This window comes from Leuresthes tenuis, unplaced genomic scaffold, assembly GCF_036924035.1.
Source record: "Leuresthes tenuis unplaced genomic scaffold, fLeuTen1.0.hap1 SCAF_3, whole genome shotgun sequence".
Lineage (NCBI taxonomy): Eukaryota > Metazoa > Chordata > Actinopteri > Atheriniformes > Atherinopsidae > Leuresthes > Leuresthes tenuis.
The window spans coordinates 19,123,672-19,144,416 of NW_027325357.1; the positions used below are offsets into that span (position 1 = coordinate 19,123,672).

The 20,745-nt window shown below is 42.9% G+C and overlaps 1 protein-coding gene across 3 annotated transcripts in view; it reads right to left on the minus strand.

The window, feature by feature from the left end:
- Nucleotides 1-20,745, minus strand: part of LOC140303547 (low-density lipoprotein receptor-related protein 1-like) — an 89,752-nt gene that overhangs the window by 35,413 nt on the left and 33,594 nt on the right. For all 3 annotated transcript variants that reach the window (XM_072382333.1, XM_072382332.1, XM_072382334.1), the window contains exons 7-23: nt 13,218-13,380; nt 11,745-11,967; nt 9,432-9,621; nt 9,182-9,325; nt 7,339-7,575; nt 6,846-7,026; nt 5,902-6,124; nt 5,077-5,266; nt 4,875-5,000; nt 4,269-4,409; nt 3,716-3,841; nt 3,495-3,611; nt 3,301-3,381; nt 2,364-2,531; nt 899-1,081; nt 617-814; nt 258-503 (exon numbers count right to left, since the gene is read on the minus strand). In XM_072382333.1, coding sequence (XP_072238434.1) covers nt 258-503; nt 617-814; nt 899-1,081; nt 2,364-2,531; nt 3,301-3,381; nt 3,495-3,611; nt 3,716-3,841; nt 4,269-4,409; nt 4,875-5,000; nt 5,077-5,266; nt 5,902-6,124; nt 6,846-7,026; nt 7,339-7,575; nt 9,182-9,325; nt 9,432-9,621; nt 11,745-11,967; nt 13,218-13,380 — 2,937 coding nt within the window. The remainder of the gene's footprint in view (nt 1-257; nt 504-616; nt 815-898; nt 1,082-2,363; nt 2,532-3,300; nt 3,382-3,494; nt 3,612-3,715; nt 3,842-4,268; nt 4,410-4,874; nt 5,001-5,076; nt 5,267-5,901; nt 6,125-6,845; nt 7,027-7,338; nt 7,576-9,181; nt 9,326-9,431; nt 9,622-11,744; nt 11,968-13,217; nt 13,381-20,745) is intronic.

Here is a 20,745-nt window from a genome sequence, read left to right on the forward strand (position 1 = left end):
GATCTAAAAGATGCTTAAAAGAGCAGTTTTGGTATAATGCATCGAATTCAGTTTTTCTGCTGCTACCCCTTCTCCTTTATTTATCCCAGAGGCAAAACGCTTTTCTTTATTCTTCTGTTTTGAACCTTGAAAAAATATAGCCGGGGTCACTTCTCGAGTGTCTTAAAACTCTTCATTCACACACAGTCAGCTGACGTTCCCTGACCCTCCACTCTCTCCATCTTCTTGCCATGCTTTTTCTTTGCCTGGTCCCTTACCCGTGCTCTTGCAGTTTTCCATGTCAGGCTCCAGTTCCCAACCCTCGTAACACGAGCATTTCACACTGAACTTGTCCTGCTCACAGCGTTGACTGCACTTGAGGTGTTTGGCGCAGAAGCTCTGGATCTGACAAGTCTTATTGTCGGAACCCAACTCCATGCCCAGCGGACAGGAACAGATCACTCCCTCGCCAGGGGCCACCGTGCAGTTATGGCTACAGTCGCCGTTGTTCATAGAACACAGGTCTGCGAAACAGGGAAAATTAAGAGGACCGAGGCCACGATTTAAGATGCAGAGTCGCACTTGCTGTGCTGCGCTCCATATTCTGAAACACAGCTTGGGTACCGTTGTTTCTTACCACAGAGTTTCTCATCAGAGCCATCTGGGCAGTCATCAGTGCCATCGCAAAGTTTCTCTGCAGGCAGGCAGATGGTGGAGTCGTTGGCGCAGACGTGGTGAGAGAGCTTACACACCAGTGCCTCACAGTTGTCCTCATCGGAGTTGTCCTCACAGTCGCTGTCGCCATCACAAACCCAGGCTTTGCTGATGCAGCGTGCTGCAGACAGAAGGCAGGATTACTTCAGAAAATGCGACTTTCCACAACTTTATGCGCTCGACATATTTCCTCATGTCTCCTCACCAGAGTCCCTGCAGCCAAACTTGACAGCTGGATCGCACATGTGCGTGACGCCCTCGCAGTTCTTCTCGTCGCTCATGTCCATGCAGTCAGTGTCGCCATCACAACGCCAACGCATGGGGATGCACAGGCCGTCCGTCCGGCACTGAAACTCATCTGTATGACAACCGCCAGGCGGGCGCGTGGCTGTTGGGGGAGAAAAAAAATAAAAAGATGATGCGACATTATTATTTTCAGTCAGCCCGTGGATGAGTGAAGATGATGTGCAACTTCAAACAGCGGAAGACAAAAAAAAAGTAATGAGCAACAGAAAGGAAAATTCAACACAACAGATTACCGCGTGCAATCATAAGGTCATTGTTTTAGTCATGACACCAGCTGACAGTGAATCATTTCATTCCACAGTTGCTCTGGAGAGAAGCTAAATTGTAAACATTGAATTATAAGCTGGTGTATCTCTGTCGATACTTAAAATATGACGCTATTTAATCAACTACTGTGAACTTTTAGCGAGAGTTGGTGCCAGCAGTTACGCCCATCAGACTGCCGCAAGAGTGACAAATAGGGACAAAGAGGCCAATTACATTGTAGATCCACTGGGCGAAATGTAAACACTCTTTGATTTTCGTGTTGAGTGCACTTCTGGGAATAATGCATCAATTAATAAAAGCAGCGCTGAATTAACATGGGATAAAGAGGGTCTTATTAGCCATCGATAAGCCCGGAGCAGCAGTGACCAAAAAAAAGACATTTTGTTTTATTAGTTTTCTTTTTTTTGGTTGGAAAACTTTATGATATTCCAAGCTATTAGAATTGTTGAGGACACACGCTGCCTTAGGAGACATATACTAATGGCTAATAGTGCCCTGCCTGTCGTTTCATGACAAATGACAAAAAGTTATTGATTCTGACACATTTTCTTCACTCTAGACCAAACTATTCAGTGCATCATGTTCAACTTTGGCATTTTCATGTCCAATAGAGAAACATTTGGAAAAACTATGATGAGGAAAAACGTGTAAGAGGTTGGAATGCTTTTACTGGTGCTTTTACTTTTTTGACTCGGTCCCAGTTTAGATTCTGCACATCAAAGAGGACTCTCATCTCACAAAAGATACTGCAGCTATTATAAAAGACATGTCTCCTCTCGGCTGAACGCACCGTGAAAACCAAAGCAGGCAGTGTCTCACATTTCATAGATGTCTGAATTACTTGGGCTGTCTTAATTAGAGAGTAGGGCATCCTTGCGTAGGTGTGCTGCATGAACAAGAGCAGCCTGTGGAACACTCTTTAAAAGCAAGTGAACTGAAAGCATAATTGCGCATTGTCTACTCAGTGGCAGACATCTTTTACAAGATAACTTCACGCTTATATAAAAAAAAAAAAACCGCAACAGCTTTAAACTGAAATTACATGTCATGCAGAAAGTGTAATAAACCCGGTCGCATCTGCAGGTTAAGACACTGACTCTGATTGGTGCAGTTTGCATGCGTCTCATCGCTGTAGTCGCCACAGTCGTTGTCGCCGTCACACGTCCAGTAATCTGGGATGCAGCGGCCGCTGTTACACTTGAACTGAGTGCTGGAACAGGAGTGACTGCAACCGGCTTCATCGCTGTTGTCCCCGCAGTCGTTATCTGGAAAACAAACGCAGTCAAGCAACACTCACTCTCACATTAAGAGGCACCCACTGCCTCAAATGGAACAAACAGCTTTTTTTTTTTTTTTTTACAGTGAAAACAGATGAGAAAGAATATGAAAGATGAGAGTTTTGATAAATGACAGAAACTGCATAGATCGGAACATGCACCATGAGGGAATGTACCCAGCGCTGATACATTGAGCTTTGCAGCATAGCATTTTTTAGCATTTTCATACAAATACAAATTTAACAAGCCAGCTTAATGTAACCTCTTTTTATACTATTCAATTGCATAAACTTCTGGTTTACCTGGTATCCTCATAAATCCATACAAAACTAAATTATGTTTCACTGATTAAATTTGTGTGCAGCACATTAAAATGAATGGCAGCAGTTTAGGCCTCAGCTGGAGGCAATTTGCAGTTAGAAAAGCAGCCCTGACTGTCCCTGAGCCCGCCTCGTCAGTCCTAAAGCTTTGGCTAGCATCATGGCTTTTGTGGTGCATGTTGATCTATGCACTAACCGGTCAGCTTTGGACAATTCAACTCATCAGAGCCGTCCCCACAATCCTTTTCTGAAAGACAGAACCAAGGGAAGACAGCGGAATGGGCATACAGCACAAAAGAGAACAAATGCACAAGATGACAAAAAGAAAAAAAATGAATGCAAATAAAAGGCTGGTGGCCAAACACGAATGTCAAACTGTGACAAAGTGGAGCAAAGAGCTGCAATTGCAAAAAAAACAGTAAAGAACAGAAACTAACCATTATCACAGCGCCAGTTAATGTTGATGCAACGCCCGTTGTTGCAGGTAAACTGAGTGAGGGGGAAACAGGTGGGGTAGGCTGTGAGAGAACACAGAAAGAGAACATACTCGTTTTTAATTCTACCTGCTGAAACTGGACACTCACATGTGAAAGCAACCTGTACAAACAGCTTTAAGGTTAAGATGACCAACCACAAGAAGCAGGTTCATCCGACCGATCCCCACAGTCGTCATCCAGGTCGCATGTCCAGGAAACAGGGATGCAGCGCCCACTAGCACATGAGTACTGATTGGGCGGGCAGGTACGGGCTAAAACACGTCAAGACAGAGCGCGTGTCAAGTGTGGAAAACAAAATATGTCCATCAGGTTTGTGTCTGGGAGTATGCGTGTGTGTGTGTGTGTGTGTGTGTACCTGAGCAGGTGGTGTTGGATTCGTCCTCATCATTCCCACAGTCATTATCTCCATCACACATCCAGCGCAGAGGGATGCAGCGGTTGTTCTTGCACTTAAATCTGTCTGTGGGGCAAGTGTGCTGGTCTGCAGAGGGAAAAGGGCGCATTGAGAGGCAAGTGGGAAACAGGGGGGAAACGAGAAGCCAGCAGTGGAGATGGGGGATGGAAAGGTGAAGCATGGAGGGAGGGGGCTGCTTTTGGACTGGGTTTTGTTTTGTCTGGAAAGAAAACCTGTTTGCACTTTGACCACAGACAGACAGACAGAGAGAAAGAAAGCTTCTTCCAGACCCACAGACGTCGCTACATTCCTCCCTGCACCAAAACACAGTTTCATACTGTGCACCCACCCATACTTAGAATCACACTCATCAGATTCCAAATCTGCTTTCTCCTTTTATTCTGGCATCAGCAGACTGTCGCATCCAGACAGCCGAAGGTCATTTGACTCAGCACCAAAAGAAAGGGTTGAATTTGATGTTTCTGAGTTTGTGTGTGTGTGCTCGGTAACTCACGGCACAGCTCGGGAGCTTCATCGCTGTTGTCCAGACAGTCGTTGTCTCCATCACACTTCCAGCGTTCCTGGATGCAGCGGTTGTTCTTACAAGCAAACTCTCCTGGCTGGCACTGAGGAGGCGGTACATAAGACGGGTTGGCTGTGGAGGAGAAGACGGGGAATTAAGAGAATGCGGGAAAGAGGCCGAGATGGATGTAAACGGAAGAAGGATGCCATTTGGGAAAAGTTGCAATAGAAGGAAAATGGAAGGGCTTTGTGGAAAAGTGCAATTACAAGAACATTGGAAACCATTTGTCAAAAGCCACCACACCCCTACCAGTAGGCCAGCAGTAATTGCAAAACAAATCATAACATACCCAGATAAAACTGTGCTGACCTTTACATAGATTTATTCGTAGAAGTTTGTTCCCAAGCTTGGGTAAAAGAAAAATATCACCTTCATCATTCTAGGCCTCAAAAAGGGTGGATTTTTTGCACAGTTTATATTGCCTTTCTTTACATTATGCAGCTGTGGCCATCTCTCTTGTGTATCTTCCCTTGTTCAAATATTTATAGAGACAAATAATCTAAAGTCTCACACACAAAATGTCATGTCTGCATCTACCTTTGCAGCTGGCATTATCAGCTGGGTCTAGTATTTGGTCCTCTGCACAGGCACACTGTCTGCCTCCTGGTATGGCCAGACACAGACTGCTGCAGCCACCGTTGTTCACCCGACATGCATTGGAGCCTGAAGGTGATGGGACAGGGATGAGTCCACCATTTGCATTACAGGTGGATGTTATGTGGATGTTTCTGTCCTGTACCTTGCTGCTGTTGAGCATCGTACATCCGGATTTCAAAGATGGGCGGTCGCTCATTGCGCAACAGAGTGGCAGTGCCGGTGGTGGTGTCCAGCTTGTAAATGCTGCCACTGCGGTACTCGTTCCAGAACAAGAAGTGTTTGTAGTGGCATAAACCAAAGGCGTGGTTCAGCTCCTGACCTTCATACACCGTCTGTTGATGTGAGGAAAGCAGACAGATGGTCAAGTCTATTTTTGCAAGAAACTACAGACTGCACACTGTCATCTATGTCCAGAAGTACAGCTTCAAGCATATTTGTGAAATTCACAGTAAAAGAAATAAGGTCGTGACCTCTGTTTTCTGGTGGTTAACACTTAAAAGGCTGGCATACACTATATACCAGTTGCAGCCATTTTAAATGGCTAAGTGTCTAAGTGGTACAGAAATGTAGTTCATAAATCAACCGGTTAAAAAACAGCCTTTTAAGTGGTACGGAGAGAGTGTGTGAGTGTTAATATTTAGATTTCAGTCATTCGCCTTTATCATAACATTCCGATTTCTGGATTTATTTTGAACGCAAAAAGCAGCACCATTTGACCACGTCACGGAGCACAAAACATCCCCAACTGAACCACACGGAGAACAAGTATTAATAAGCTCAAGGCCACCGAGCTTAATGGACCACCCACATTACTCCACTGCTCTAAAAGACACATCTTATTAGTGCTCTCACGGCTTTTCAAAGACACTTTAAACACCCCACCCCCCCCCTCCACTTCAGATCACACTGAACCCGCTTTGCCTCCAGACTGCAGCGAAATTATTCGGATGATGAACAAAGCTGGAACCTTGCGCCCGGAGTTGTTGAGGTAGACCATCTCGATGCGGTCGTAGTAGGCATCCACCCAGTAGAGAATGCCCTGTGGGATGTCCAGGCTCAGGCCGTTGGGCCACAACACCGTTTTGCTGGTCAAGAAGACATTTCTGTTGGAGCCGTCCATCCAAGCCCGCTCGATTTTGCCCCGCTTGCTCTCCTTAGGGTCCTCCTCCCAGTCTGTCCAATACATCCACCTGAGGAGACAACAAGGGAGCTGTCAAATGTATACTTATTGAATTAAGCAGAATATTTATTTGGACATTAAGCAAATTAGCATTATTGAAAGATTTGGCATTTTATCTGGCTGCCCTAAGGCAACGAACAGCCAATGTGAGCAGCACAGCAGTGTCTCCCAGTCAGTGTGGCTGAAGGCACACCACTGTTTGTCACCAAGTTATTCAAGACTCGTCAATCAAACCACTGATCTAGGTTAAGCCTGTGAACACTGGCTGACTACAATTATGCAGATCTAGAAACATTCCCCCTCGCGGGAATATGACTGACATTATCATTAACATTTCATATTTGCTTTTCAATCTGTCTCTTTCTCGTCCTTTTCTTTTCTGCAAACCTCTCCTCCCTCATCGCCCTTCTCTCCTCGCCTGATTGATTACAAGCATTAGTGGAAGCGAGTGCCTTTCCCCGGGGAAGTGTGTGGACACACACCATGTTGGCGCTAGCAATCGTGCGTTTGCGTGAGCGTTCCACGATTCGTGTGCTTCTCAACAGAGAGCCTGGTTCTCATCAATAAGGCACATACATGCACAGCAGAATAAACAGTGGAAAGAAATAAGGTGTTGTCGAGAGGTGAGTGACGGACAGATGAGCAGAGGACATAACTGCAGTTCTTACCCTCTTTCTGTGGAACAAAAACACCAAACTCCACCCTGCCACCTCATCTCTGTCCAGTCTTACCCGTGAAGAGGATCCACCACAATGGCACGAGGGTGAGTCATTTTCCCTTCAATCAGAGTTTTGCGGGTCTGCGAAGCCTTTTCCAGTCGAGCCACGCTGATAGTTTTCTTGGGTCCGTCATCTGTCCAGTACAAGTTGTTGGCCATCCAGTCCACAGCGATACCCTCGACCGTGTGAATCCCTGAGACGAAATAAATGGGTTTTGATGAGCTTGGCACAGAAAGAGGCAGTTTCTGCTGTTAAGCCACATTTAATTTTTTTCATACTTTTAGATTAAAGCTCTTATACTGTGTGCCTGATACAAAACAGCCTTCATGTATCACTCTAAGTGGTGTGGTAAGAGTCAAAGTTCCATTTATAAACTATAGTTTGCTTTCATAAGGGTTTTTTGAAAGATTTAGAAATGATTTAGAGCTAAAGACATACATTTAGGTCTATAATGAGCTGTTGGAGGCACTGTTTCCATTTCTCATATCAGCTGGTGTTACTTTACCTTCCTTCAGAATGGTATCTCTCTCTGTTCCATCAATCTTCTGTCGACCAATGATGTAACTGGTGGCGTCGGCAAAATAAATATACTCGCTCTCAGCATGAAAGTCCAGAGCTCTGGGGTTCATTAGATTCTCAATCGGGATCATGTACTCATCTGGCACCTTGGCATTCATATCCATGCCCCTGATGACGCCAGGACGGCCTTTACCGTATACCAGGAAGAGCTCGTGCTCAGGTTCTGCAGAGAAACAAGACAACAAAGGTGTAAAGATTGTGTTTTACATGATACAAGAAAGTGTGTTGGTAAGATCAAAATCTTTTCGAATATCTGTATACATGTTGAAATGAAGTCTAAGCTCTCAAAGCCCGACTAACACACTCTTGCAATACAGCTGAGGACTGAATCCCTCCTGTATCTATAATCTAACCAACACACAAAGGGGTCGAGGCACTCGCTCCAAACCTTTTCCAGTATTCCCTTATATGTAATAAATATGAACACACCTACCTAACAGCCTAACTGCAGAGGACATCCAAACTAATCATCCAATTCTGTAGGGAATTATGCTGTGATGGCTGGCAGAGGTTTCTCAGAGTTAAGAAATTAAGGATTAGAGACTGAAAATTTTGGATTCACAGGCAGAACCCCAAAGAACATCACAAAGACCATATACTCGACATCATTGGCTGTCATCTGGCAGCAAAAGTTGCTTAAAGATGTACCGAAAATAGCTAAATCAAACTAAACACAAAACATTAGTCATTTGAACCAGTGACTAAGTCTAATAATTCAATGGCCTGTTTTTGACACAGGATCAAAGAATAAGAAGCTGACCGACACTTTTTTTGAACAAATAAAGTTTATAGATTGAAGTAAAAGAGTTGTGTTAAGAGTCAAATAAACTCTAATAATTCATTTTGTCATCAGTATGCAACAACGTAATGTTGAAGATAAATAAATAAATGAAACCCCTTGCCAGAAGTCATGCTGTTACTCAGCTACTTAGTTCATAGGTTTTTTCCCAGTCTGCAGCCCAGGGAGGAACTGCATCCAGCCTCGACTCCATCTTGGCTTTACGTGACGAAGGTTGACTTGCTGTGCCTCCCGAGTTTAGAGTTTCTATTAAGCTGGAAGCATGTACACATCAGTTCCGGATGTGCTGAATCTAAGCTACAGTGATGTGGTTTCAACATTTCTGCCATAAATATACTCATGTAAAGTGAAACCCCTTCGTAAACACCAGTCATCACGCTGCAGATGTATCCATCTGAGCCCAACTTTGAATTATGAATGAGGACAACGTAACAGTATTTACTTTGCAACTAAATTGTAAGCAACTGGGATTGCTTTTTATGTACTCGTGGAAGCTAGATACTTGAATCCTTTATTCAATGCTGCCAAATAAATACAAACAAGACTGCAGAGGACATCCAAACTAATCATCCATTTCTGTAGGGAATTACGCTGTGATGGCTGGCAGAGGTTCCTCAGAGTTAAGAAATTAAGGATTAGAGACTGAAAATTTTGGATTCACAGGCAGAACCCCAAAGAACATCACAAAGACCATATACTCGACATCATTGGCCGTCATCTGGCAGCAAAAGTTGTTTAAAGATGTACCGAAAATAGCTAAATCAAACTAAACACAAAACATTAGTCATTTGAACCAGTGACTAAGTCAAAAGAAACAGCTGGACTGCTCCTCGACATTTTTTCCACGTACTCCCAACAAAGCCAGAGGTTTGAACGGTTTTGACAGGCAGATGACGTTTGAAAGAACAAGGGTTGATTTGCAGTCATTGAGGCCTAACAGTGGAATTACTTGAACCGCAGTCACACTCACTTTTGCAGGACTTGCCATCACTGCCCAAGCTAAATCCAGAGCGGCAGCGGCAGGTCCGGGTCTTGTGTCCGTTCCCCAGAAGACAGATGTCTGAGCAGCCCCCGGGTTTTCCAAACTGGTCCACCTCACATGCGTGGCTTCGCACTGGAAACCGAGAAAAAGGGAGAAATAAAATCTCCAAAGCAAAAGGATGGACAGGGGTATACTGCGTGTGGAGAATGCAAGTGTGTGCACGTGTGTGCGTGTGCACCTGGAGGCTGTCGTCTCTGGTGGTAGACGTGCAGCGCGCCTCCTTTGTCCACCCTGGTTACTACTTGGTAGTCTGTGCTGTTGAAGCGGTTGACCTTAATCACACTGGTCTTGGGCTGCATATTTGCGTTGTCTGAGTTGGTGGCATACAGATAGTTTTCAAACACAGTCAGCCCGTATAGATGCTCGATCTGAGAAATGAAAATAAAAAGATAGCAGAAAATAAACATTTGAAAGAAAGAAAAAGGAAAAAAAAATCATAGTACAGAGATAAATCAACTAGTTTAGAACATGATCACTTTCTTTTCCTCTCTTAAAACACTTTCTGCTGGTTCTTCTATTGGGACTTCTTAAAATCTGTTATGATTGTGTGGTTATAAGTAACCATGGCAATGGGAAAATTGTTTACATATTGGAGCAGCTGACTGACGTTTCCAGAGCTTTAGTAATGCTTAGAAAAGGGAGAAGGAATTTCCCTCCTCTGGATATTGTCCTGTTTGTGACTTTCTGTCCATGCTGTGTACAGGAAGAGTTCACCTGTTACCTGCTCCACGTGAGCTCATCAGCTCAGTTGTACAAACGCAACACAACACTGCATTCATGGCAATCTCTGAAGATCTCAGCCACGCTGCTATCTGCTACACCTCCAACTTTTATTTGCCCTGGGGCAGTTAGATGAAATGTAATTTATACTGCAACAATATAACTGCCCTTTGGGGATTAATCAAGACTTATTTAATTCAGTTAAACTCAGTTCTGTTCACCGCTTTCTTTGAGTGCTGTGCTTCTATCTGCTATCTATCTATCTTCCATCTGCTTGCTAAGACTTAACAGTAAACTAACCCTCACAGACTAACAGTCCAGTCACCGATGTCTGCAGGGCAGAAAAGAGCCTTTTAAAAAACAGATACATACACGTTCTAACACACTAAAAATTATAGACTCTAAAGTGAGAAGCACGTTCTTTGCAGAAGCACATTAATGTCACCTTTGTGCTTAATCCGAAAAAAAAGAAAGAAAAAAAAAGATTTATTTTACTTTAAATGCCTGATAAGAACTGAACACTATATGAGAGACTATTACTGTGTGGTTATGGTAACATGCAATATCACAAAAACAAGATATGCTTTAAGTGATCCTCCATGTTTTCTCCTAATCATTATGTTCTTTGTTCACTTTTTCCAAAGGTTATTTTTTTTTGTGGCTGTTTGTGGTTTGTTTTGTGATTTATTTTGTCCTTTTTCACAGAGCGAAAGCTTGTAATGTGGCACGCATGGAAAGACACGTTACCATGGTTACTTGCAGTTCAGTAAACCATGTTCACAGATGTGGTTCAACTGTTAATTGTAATTGTTTGTATCTCGATATACGGGGGGGGGGGGCGGCGGTATGGCCATGGCAGAAGGTAGTGCAGTATGGAGCAGCAGCGGCAGAGAGTGAAGAGATTTCATAGCACTTGAGAGTCTAAATTTATGGGTAAACTAGTTTCTGTCAGGAAGAAAAAAGGAGGGTGAGAACCTCCACCTGTAAGCAAACACAGACCAGGCTCAGTGTCCCATGGAGCAGCGTAAAACTCGGCATAAAACTCGAGAGATGGTTCTGTGGTGCTCTGAGAATCAGAGAAACACTGAAGCCAGAAAGATGCAACAAAATGACTGAAAACCAGTTGGTATCAGACTCTGTTAAACATGGCCGTGCATTAGATCACCTTTTCCTCACAGATTTAAACAAGACCAGTCTGACTTTCTCTACCTGGAGGAGAAAACGCATTTCTTGAATTGCAACTGGTTCTGAATTGAAATCTTTTTTTTATTTTACGGCACAAATGAGGCCTTAACAAACACATGTGCTCAGATAAACAGCCCCAGCTCAGCACCATCAACAGCAACCCTTCTATTTAATATTTATGTGAAGGATGTGCGTGTACTAATGGCCTAGTACAGATATACACACACACACAAAACCAGAGATGGAGATGTGTGTGTGTGTTTGTGCCCTTTGGCTCAGTGAGTAAAAGAAAGCTGTTACTTCCCCAAAGATCACAGTAAAAGCCATGGTAACAGTTTTAAGAGCCACTGCGCTTCACCAATGCAGCTGCATTAACAGCCTCAGTGCTGGATACCAGTTATCGGCTTATTTTATGAAAAGGCTAATGTTCACCATCTTTTCTCTGCTCGTAACTCGTGGGCCAAAGATTACATGACAGGATTACACAGGGGTAACGTAAAGGTTATTGGAAATAAAAGCGGAACTCTGAAGCTGGTTAGAGAGCTTTTTAGATCACTTCTCTACGCAGTGATTAATGTTTTCTCACCAGCAGGCCTTGGATGATGGTGTGCCGGTTCTTGCCTTCATAGTCCACCACTTCAATGTAGTCCAGATAGGCATCGGCCCAGTAAACCAGCCTGCTGACGAGGTCCAGTGTGATGCCGTGGGGGAACACGATCTTACTGTCAACAAGTTTGGTTCGGTTCTGGCCGTCCATGTCACAGCGCTCCACTTTGGGGATCTGACCGTAGTCTGTGAAGAACACCTTCCTGTAGAAACAAAGGAACAGACTTGAGCGAGGAGGGACGGGTTGATGGATCAGTCTGCTTCATTTTCAGCCCCATAGCTGGCTTCAACACCCTTACTTCCATGTCAAAGAGAGAGTAATAGTGCAGCTTTTTAGGCAGAAGGAGAAATACATAGAGAGAAACAGGACAGGCAGCAATGCAGAATGTTTTTTGGATAATCTTTGACTATAAACTTGCTCAACTTGGATTAAGTAACAGAAAATGTCTTTCTGATATGAGAACTAGCACTATTCTGAAAGAACATGTGCTACTCCCACTGTTATCGTGATTAAAAACAAGCACAGCATCACACACCATAACCATTATTTCAATTCTCACTGCTGCCAAAACAAACACTGCCGGCTATTTATAGGTTGAACTAACAAATCATACTCGCAGTCCCTGGAAATGTGTTGGCATGAAATCTTTTTTTAATATGTACTGGATCAACAACAAAACGCATTGCGAACAATTTCAGATATTACCTTTCTCATTAAACCTCCCAACAGTACGTCGGGTGGTCAAGGGCAATCACTGACACTTAGATGAAGGCTACGAGAAATGATGTTGCATTAAGTGTCGTGTTGTAAAGCAGAGTTTGTGGCAAGTCCACAGCACAATAAAGGAAAAATTGTGCTGTTGCATTGGTTCCGTTAGAGTTTCTCTCTCCTTTAATGGCACCAGAAGAACACAGCTACAGTGAATCCACATGATGCTGTCACTGGAGGAACGAACATCAGCTGAGGAAGCTGTGTGGGTGTTAAACAATACACGTGGCTACAAGCGCATCAGCGCAGTTTTTTATGTGTTTTTTTTACCTCAGCAGACAAAGCTCTGAAACACTCACGCTCAGCCGGCTGTGCAAATTTGTGCAGATATACACAAACCTGCAGGAATCCACTTGGAGTGCGTGGCTCTAAACAAAAAGAGCTGCAACAAAAACATTCTCTTCTGACGAAAACCTACATAGTCAGTGCATTATAGTGCAAAAAAAAAAGAACATCTGTGTTCAATTACTCCAACTTCCAAACATTCAGTTAGCCTTTCGCCCCCCTTATTTCCACATAATGTTTCAGGGTTAACCATGACAGAAGTCTAGTCATGGGACCAAAGTGTGCGTAAAGAACGTCTCAGCATGTGTGAAAACCAGCATACACTGTGTGGGGTGGCAGGCTCTGTACCCTTTGCGTTTGTGTTCATGAAAAAGGCAGAAGTAAAGAAATCAAACTGACCCCATGGTGGGATCCAGAGCAATGCCTTTAGGGTTGTACAGCTCCTGGTCCAGGAGGGTGACGCATGTCAGGCCGTCCTTGTCACACACGAAAATCCTGTCGTCCACGTCATCCACAAAGTAGAAATTTCCCGTAAGCCAATCAATGGCCATCTGCTCCACATCTGGACAGAAAAGTGAAGAGAGGGGAGGATAAGCTGGGACACAGGAGATCTACAGAGAGGCAGTGTTTTTCAGTATTTGCGGTGATTCAGTCTAAAGGTGGAGCTTGCAGCGAATGTTGCTGCTGTACATCATTGAAGCAGATGGGTTTGACTCTGTCATTTCATGAGGTTAGTAAGTTGGCAATGTGTTGTAAAAGCAACGTCAGGTTTAAATCATGGACCTATTTCCTGCCTGACGACAACAAAACAGCCGCCCCAAATTAGGGATACGTCTACTGTAAACAATGTTATCTAAAACATATGCAAGAGCTTGATGTTGCCGTAGCGGTAGCTAAGCGAAGGTAGCTCTGTGGTTTCCACTGGGTTTATTTTCCTCTGCTCAAGGAAAAGGCCAGTGAAGAATCAGACAACTAGACGTGTGCACACGGCACCAGAGAGCATTAACAGTTTAGCAAAGTTAAACTATAGAAATAGTGATATCCCCTGACTATCAAAACTGTACTGAGTGTGGTGAGGAGGGACGTCTAAGTGAAGAGAAAATACTGTAAAAAGTATGGCATTGGACCTATCTAATAGAGAATGCATCTCAAATTGTAAGATTACTGAAGCTAGACTACATGAACTTCAAGAAATATGAGTAGCTTAGCAAGGTTAATACTGGGTTCAGCTCTAGATTTTCAGTATCAAGAAGCTGGTTCACTTCTTACCATCAAGGCAACAGGAAACCAACTTAGACAAGTGTTAAGTCTAAGTGTTATCATGTCAGTGTTAAATCTGACAAATTAGAAATGCTTTAATGAGATCTCCACTGTTGAGGTTAGTTTAACCAGGTCACCTTAAGATATTCTGGATATGCTGAACTGAACTGCAGTACAAGGTCTTGGTAGCAACGTGGGTAATTGTCATACCATATAACAGCGACAACCGGGGTTTGATTTCAGGCAAAAACTTGGATTGGCGCCTTTCCTCACCTCTCTCTTCTTGTGTTTTACATCTACTGTGACAATCAAACAATGCATCAAACGCCAAAAGAGGAAAAACATAAAACAGCAGGGATGCTGCAAATCAACTCTGAGGCTGTGAACAAACACAAAGAGCTGAAAGACCTTTGATCTGAAGAGAACTGCCAACCAGGCGTTATCTATGGATTCCTTGACACGAATAACCCTTTCACATACTAATCATGTGAGAGTATTAGGTCCAATTTAAAAAGAAACATTTCAAAGCTGCTCTACTTTCACTGATGTCAAGGATCCGACTATTATTCTAGCTCTGGTGACACCTTTAATCTTGACCTAATGGATGAAAATTTGACATCTATATACAGTGTGAGGAGGTGGGGAGGAGGACTGTTTCCCAAGGGTTGTATTTTCACAGCTGCTGCAAACTCAGCTCTCCACACTGCTAACCTGACACAAATTGACCCAAACAAACACTTCATATGTAGGCCAACAGTCCTTTTCTCCTGCAGCGTGTACCGTTAAGGTCCGTGGTCTACATAGTGGTATATTTTCCAGGGTTATCAGGTCGCTATGTGGATTTAGCAAGAAATGATGCAGCAGATTCCTCAGCAAATTAAAGTGCACATATCAAAAGCTCCCCAGCGATAAACCTGATTGTAAATCCAGAGGAGCCCTCAGTGTTTAGAAAAACTGACACATTTTTGTGCAGAGCCTTACGAGGAAGGGGAGGGAAGTGGAAGACTTTTAGATATTTTGGGTCAGTGTAAAAGTGAAAAACAGCTACAAGATAAATAAAAGAGTGAAGAGAAGAAAAAAAAAAAAGGGGGGGGGGGGGGAGTGTGAAAAAAAAGAAAAGCAGAGAGGGAAAAATCTCACCATTGTGCAACAGCATTTCTGAGGTTTATGGGAATCTGAGGCCAGAGTCCCAAAGGTACTCTCAATTTTAACACAGATTTCTCTGTTTAAATGCTTCCAGCCGCCCCACAACACAGACTCACAGACTGAGCAATGGAGAAAAAGGGGAAGACAAAAGAGGGGGAAACGTGCGATATAGAAAAGTGTGCGGCCCTTGCTCTCGGACAGCCTCTGCTCTCCATTTTTCTTCATTTCTTTTCCACAAAAATGGCTCCAGCAAACCAAGAGCCTTTTCTACCTCCTCCCATTCTCGTCCTCCTGTCTCTCCTCCTCCGTGGATTGTCCCTCCCCACTGTCTGTTCCCCAGAGGTGGGAAAACAGTCTGGATTCATTAACTGCAGCTCTGTCTGTCTGAAACTATGCTATAAAAAAACAACACAGCATAATTGAAAAAACAGAACCAGCTGCTATATTCACTTACCCTTCCTCTCACAACACAACTTAGTCTCTTTGTGTTTTCTAGTTCATCTCTCTGCTCCCCGTTCGTCCAAGAAAAACAGGAGCATGTCTAGGTAGGTTTTTTTTTTTTTTTTAGAATAGAAATCTAAAGGGAGCATAAGTTATACTTAGAAATAGAAATAATGATCATGCAGTTCACAGGCACACACTCTTGCTCTGCACCTCTAACACGTGAGATCAATAGTGTAGTTGTGTCAGTACAGTCACTTTTATTGAAGCCTCTACCTGTCTGAATGAGGTAGGGAAAATATTCTTGTCTCACTGGATGTGGTTCTGGGACTAAGCTGCAAAGCAGGACTAAAATGTGCAGAGGGAAGCTTAAGACTGACCACAGTGATGAAGGAAAAGAAGATTTGCAAATGTGCCGACTCGCCTGCCTTTTAACAGCACATGACCTCTTAAGGAGATTTCAAGCCAGTGTCTGTCCTGAGCAGCACGGCACGGCTCTTTGTGCAAGGCCAGCAGGTACAGCGGCTCCCACAGCACAAGCCAGGAAGCAAGGCATAGTGACAGCTTTGGAATCAGCCTTCCTGTGCATAGCATGGAGCGCCGATGCCTACTTTGTGTGGCGAATGTAAATCTATCCCAGTGAAACTTCCCTTAATGTTCTGAAGTCGTCTAAAAAGTCAACGAAAATACAAGTCATTTATCATTTAATCCTTATTTCTAAAGAGACGATATCATCATTTTATCATTCTTGCGTCATAAGCTTTTTGTGCATGTAAAATGTCCGTACATCTTTCAGTTATTTTCTCCCGTAGAGGACCCTTCTCCACTGCACGTAATGCCTCATTTACAACCCATTGCTAAATGACATCGAAAACACATTTGCAAAATGCTTGGGCCGGTTGGCCGGTTCAGCAGACCCATAAAAGAGGATGAGCAACTTGAACTCCGTGGCTTTTGACCAGCAAGCCAACCAGTGACTGTCGTGTCTAAGAATGATGAAGAACGCTCTATAAGCTTTAAACAATCTGTGTGCTTCCAGTGGGATAACAATCAATTTGTCAGCCTGTAGCACAAACCAAAAATCTTTATTTTTATTTTTTTCACACTTTGAACATTTGATATGTTGACGATTTCTGTCAGTACTGATACAGAAGCTCGCTAAATGAGTTCATGCACTTTTATTTAACTTCCATTACTATGTATAATAATAATAATAATACTATGTAAACCCTGTGTAATTCTCATCAATTTGCAAACGTCTGCGTATGTAGTGCTTCATAATTGTACTCAATTATTGTACTCACTGTTTTCTTGGACAGATTGCTTTTACTTTGATGCCAGAGAGATTTTTCCTAGTTGAAAAAAAATAATAATAATGACATTTTCTGTTAAAGTCCCCGTTAGATCATAGTTGCTACTTTCTTTTGGGTTTTTTTCTTGCACAGTATGTCATCATCTGGCTCAGTAAATACAAGAGCGGATTTGTATGTATTCCCAATGGTGTTTTACAGTTTGTCATTTCCTGGAAGATTAAGCTAAATTGGCCATAACTCATCCTGTGGGATGTGAACGCATTTTATTTTTATTTTTTTTACTATCATTATTTAAATTAAAATTTTCAAGTGAGGTGATGGAGAAAGCAGGGCAGAGCCTGATCGTGTTGACCAAGCAAAGGAGTCTTTGGAGAGGTTTTCAATAGAGGGAGGCCATCCTTGCTTCGGTTCTTACAGTACGAGCTAATATGTAGAGACAAATGCCTTTGCCCTGACAATTTCTCAATTCTAATCAGTTTTATTTATATAGTGCCAAAACACAACAAATGTCATCTCAAGGCACTTCAATAATACAGTCCAATTCAAGCCAATGAGAGTGCTCAGGAGGTTGAATTTAGGATTTAAATGATATGCTAACAATTCCATACTGCATTTAGCTACATCACACATGAAGCCCCAACTGTTTTAGGAAATGGGATTATTTTAATTATTCAAAATATGGTTGTTTTCTAAGGCAAGGAGGCACACCGTGACACATGAAAAAATTTAATTAAATTAAATCATTGTGTTTGTCTGATCAAAACAGTACTTTTAAAATCAAATCATACAAGATTAAGCTTCTCAACACCAGGTTAACACACCCAGATAACGCGGAGAGGGATCTAAGATCAATCTTTTTGCATCTTTTTGTAAAAACAAGTGCAAGAGTATATCAGTACACCCTAAATTCCAATAAAGCTGCTTTCAGTTACTATATTTTCTGTTTGCTTTTGTCAGACAGCTAAATGCATCTGAAACCACAACTGAAAATCACTCAATTAGGCCTTCGTGTCCACTGACAGCCACTTAAAAGCATTTCCAGACTGAGCTTTAATAAGATCCTGATTTTATAGCCGCAGTGTCATCTGACAAAAAACGCCCATTCGAGTGACATTAAGGCGCAGTCCTGCGCAGTGACTTCGGCTATGCTGACATGTACAACTATCTCCCACAGGGAGAGTTCGAAGCAACAGAATGTCTTGAACACTGTGGACACACTTTGGTCAACAACTCTACTCCCTTCCATTGCTCACATGCTGGAACAAAGACAGCTCGACTCAACTGTGCATGTAAACCTGCAAACTGTTAAGATATTTGAAGTCCTGAGCAGTATATGAACCGAAAAGATGCGAGGAAGCACCAAAGCAAGGCTCCATTACCCCAAACAAGACATTTTAGGAATAATCCCATTTCAAATCAGGTCAGTACTGTTGTGCAGACATTGTAGATTTACTTGAGTAAAATGACAGTACTGTCAAATATGTACTCCTCACACTTTCACCGAGGAGTTGGTAAAATTGCACCTTGAGTTTCTCATTGTGTTTTGGGCTGACGGGTATTATTAGCAATCAGACACTGTCAAAAACAGAGTGAGAGCGTCTGTGCAGAGGGAATGTGATGAAAGCAAGAAAGTGAGGGGGGGGGGGGGGGGGGGGGAAACATCTGGACAACTCATCTGTAGCATACTGAGGTCATGAGTCACTCCAACCACACATGCATCATTTCCTGTATGTTCGCCCCTGCCATTGGTTGCTTGCTGGCTCCTTCCATGTTAACTGTGAGCTTCAAAATGGTTCCTCTATTCTGCCACCCTCAACCTGTCCAAAAAAAGATCATCCCTGCTGTCTGGGAAGTTGCTTCACATCACAGCTGGGAATAGATGAGAAAAATCTGCCATTTTGTGTTGCATACTTCTTGCGCTGATGCTAAGCATTCCATTCGGGGTCCTCTGATGGTCAAAGTGTGGACTCTTACTTTTCTAGATGTCTACACGTCCTCCAATATTTTGTACGTTACATCATAAGTGGCACGTGCTTTCTCCTGTAATATCTCCTTTGTTCAGTCATGCTATTTTCTCTAACAGTTTGATTAGCCTCTCTGAGAATTAGAATATGTTCAAACAGCCTCTCTGTGCCTTTCCTTTCGTATTGTACTCATTCACATGCGGACATAGAGATGGTAAAATGGTAACTTGGATACCCTTCATTTGCGTCCTATATAATCCTTCAGCATCTCTCATGCACATCCTGTCCTTGCTTCTCAGTGCAGCCACTTCTCCATTTTGTCAGCGTGTCAGCGTGCAAACGTGTGCCTATTGGTATGTCTGCATACGAGAGCTGCAGAGTGTGGGTGTGTGTGTGCAGAGGACAGGCGAGGGGGAGCCCAAATGAAGCAACTGCAATTTCCTGCCAATTTTTTTTTTTGAATTTCTTGAATTTGTCAGTCAACTGTAAGTCATTGTTGATCTGGTTTGATCTCCATGATCATGACAGCAATGATAATTCTTCATCTTTAAGATGATCTTTTAAGGAACAAAAAATACATGAAAGCTTCGCATCACTGTTTCTGGCTAATTTGGGGACAACATAACAAATGGTAGCCGTAGCACTGGCAAGGCCGAAAACACCTCCACACACAGAGGAATTGTGCTTCATCTTCGCTGTTTTTCATTCGGCTTGTCATCTGGTTTAAAATGAACATACAGCAGTGCATTTCCAAATGACGGCTACACCACATTGTGCACGCACCTGCAAGACAGAGCCGTCATCATTCGGCCTTTTCATTTCTCCGACTACGTCCGTTCCGTCAGGTTAATGCATTCTTCATTTAGATGGAAAAGAGATGCGGACAGCCCACTGCACCTCGTGCAGATCTGCTCGCTCACAATTCTTGTATGAGAGCGAAATTACAGAGAGGAATAAAGGTGTGCTATTCAACTGCAGAATATTACAGTATTTCTAATGGGGCTTTATCGTGCCTGTGGGCTTTTTCCACTTCCTTCAGTGCAGTCTGCAAACGTACTAAGCCCAAAGTCAACAATAGGAAGATGGGAAATGATTCTCTCTTCACAGAAAACATTGCTTCTTATACCAAATATCTTGTTTACAATCCAGCCTTTTCTTCCCTTTCTTGTCAACACCCCCATGTTACACCTATGATTACAGGACCTCTAACAGCTAGTTTCACCATATCAAAGTTGTTTGCTTAAGAGCATGCCGTTTGTATTGTCTGAGTAGAGTAGTAATAGGTCGTATATAGGATATACATCTACGTAACAGGTCTTTGCACCATGCAAACGAAACAAGACGCAGGACTATGCAGGAACTGAGCTCTGAAGGCTTAAAACACAGCTTCAGGTACGGTGAAGAAATGTCTGCAGCAATGCATTGTATTGAATACAAAAAAAAATATCACGGCTATTTTAAACATTAAAGTATGTAAAGCTATTGCGGTAGCCCCCCAAAAATAAAACCGTGAACCTGTATTTTAGCAAACTCTGCTCTTTTTAAGCAAAGTGTGGAAATCTAATGTCAAGTTTAAGGAACGTCGCACCCTTTCTTCCTCTGCCATTTCAGTGTCATTTCTCGTTTTCAGAAGAACTATCCTCGATCAGCCTTTCCACCGACCCCACTGCCTTACTGTTCCTGATTCATTCAATAAGGTAAATCCCTGTTCAAAATGTTACAATGTCAAGATGTGGTCTAAATCCCAAAAGGCTTTAGTTTTAAATTATCTCGACAGCTCTCTCGTTTTAAAGCTAGGGGACG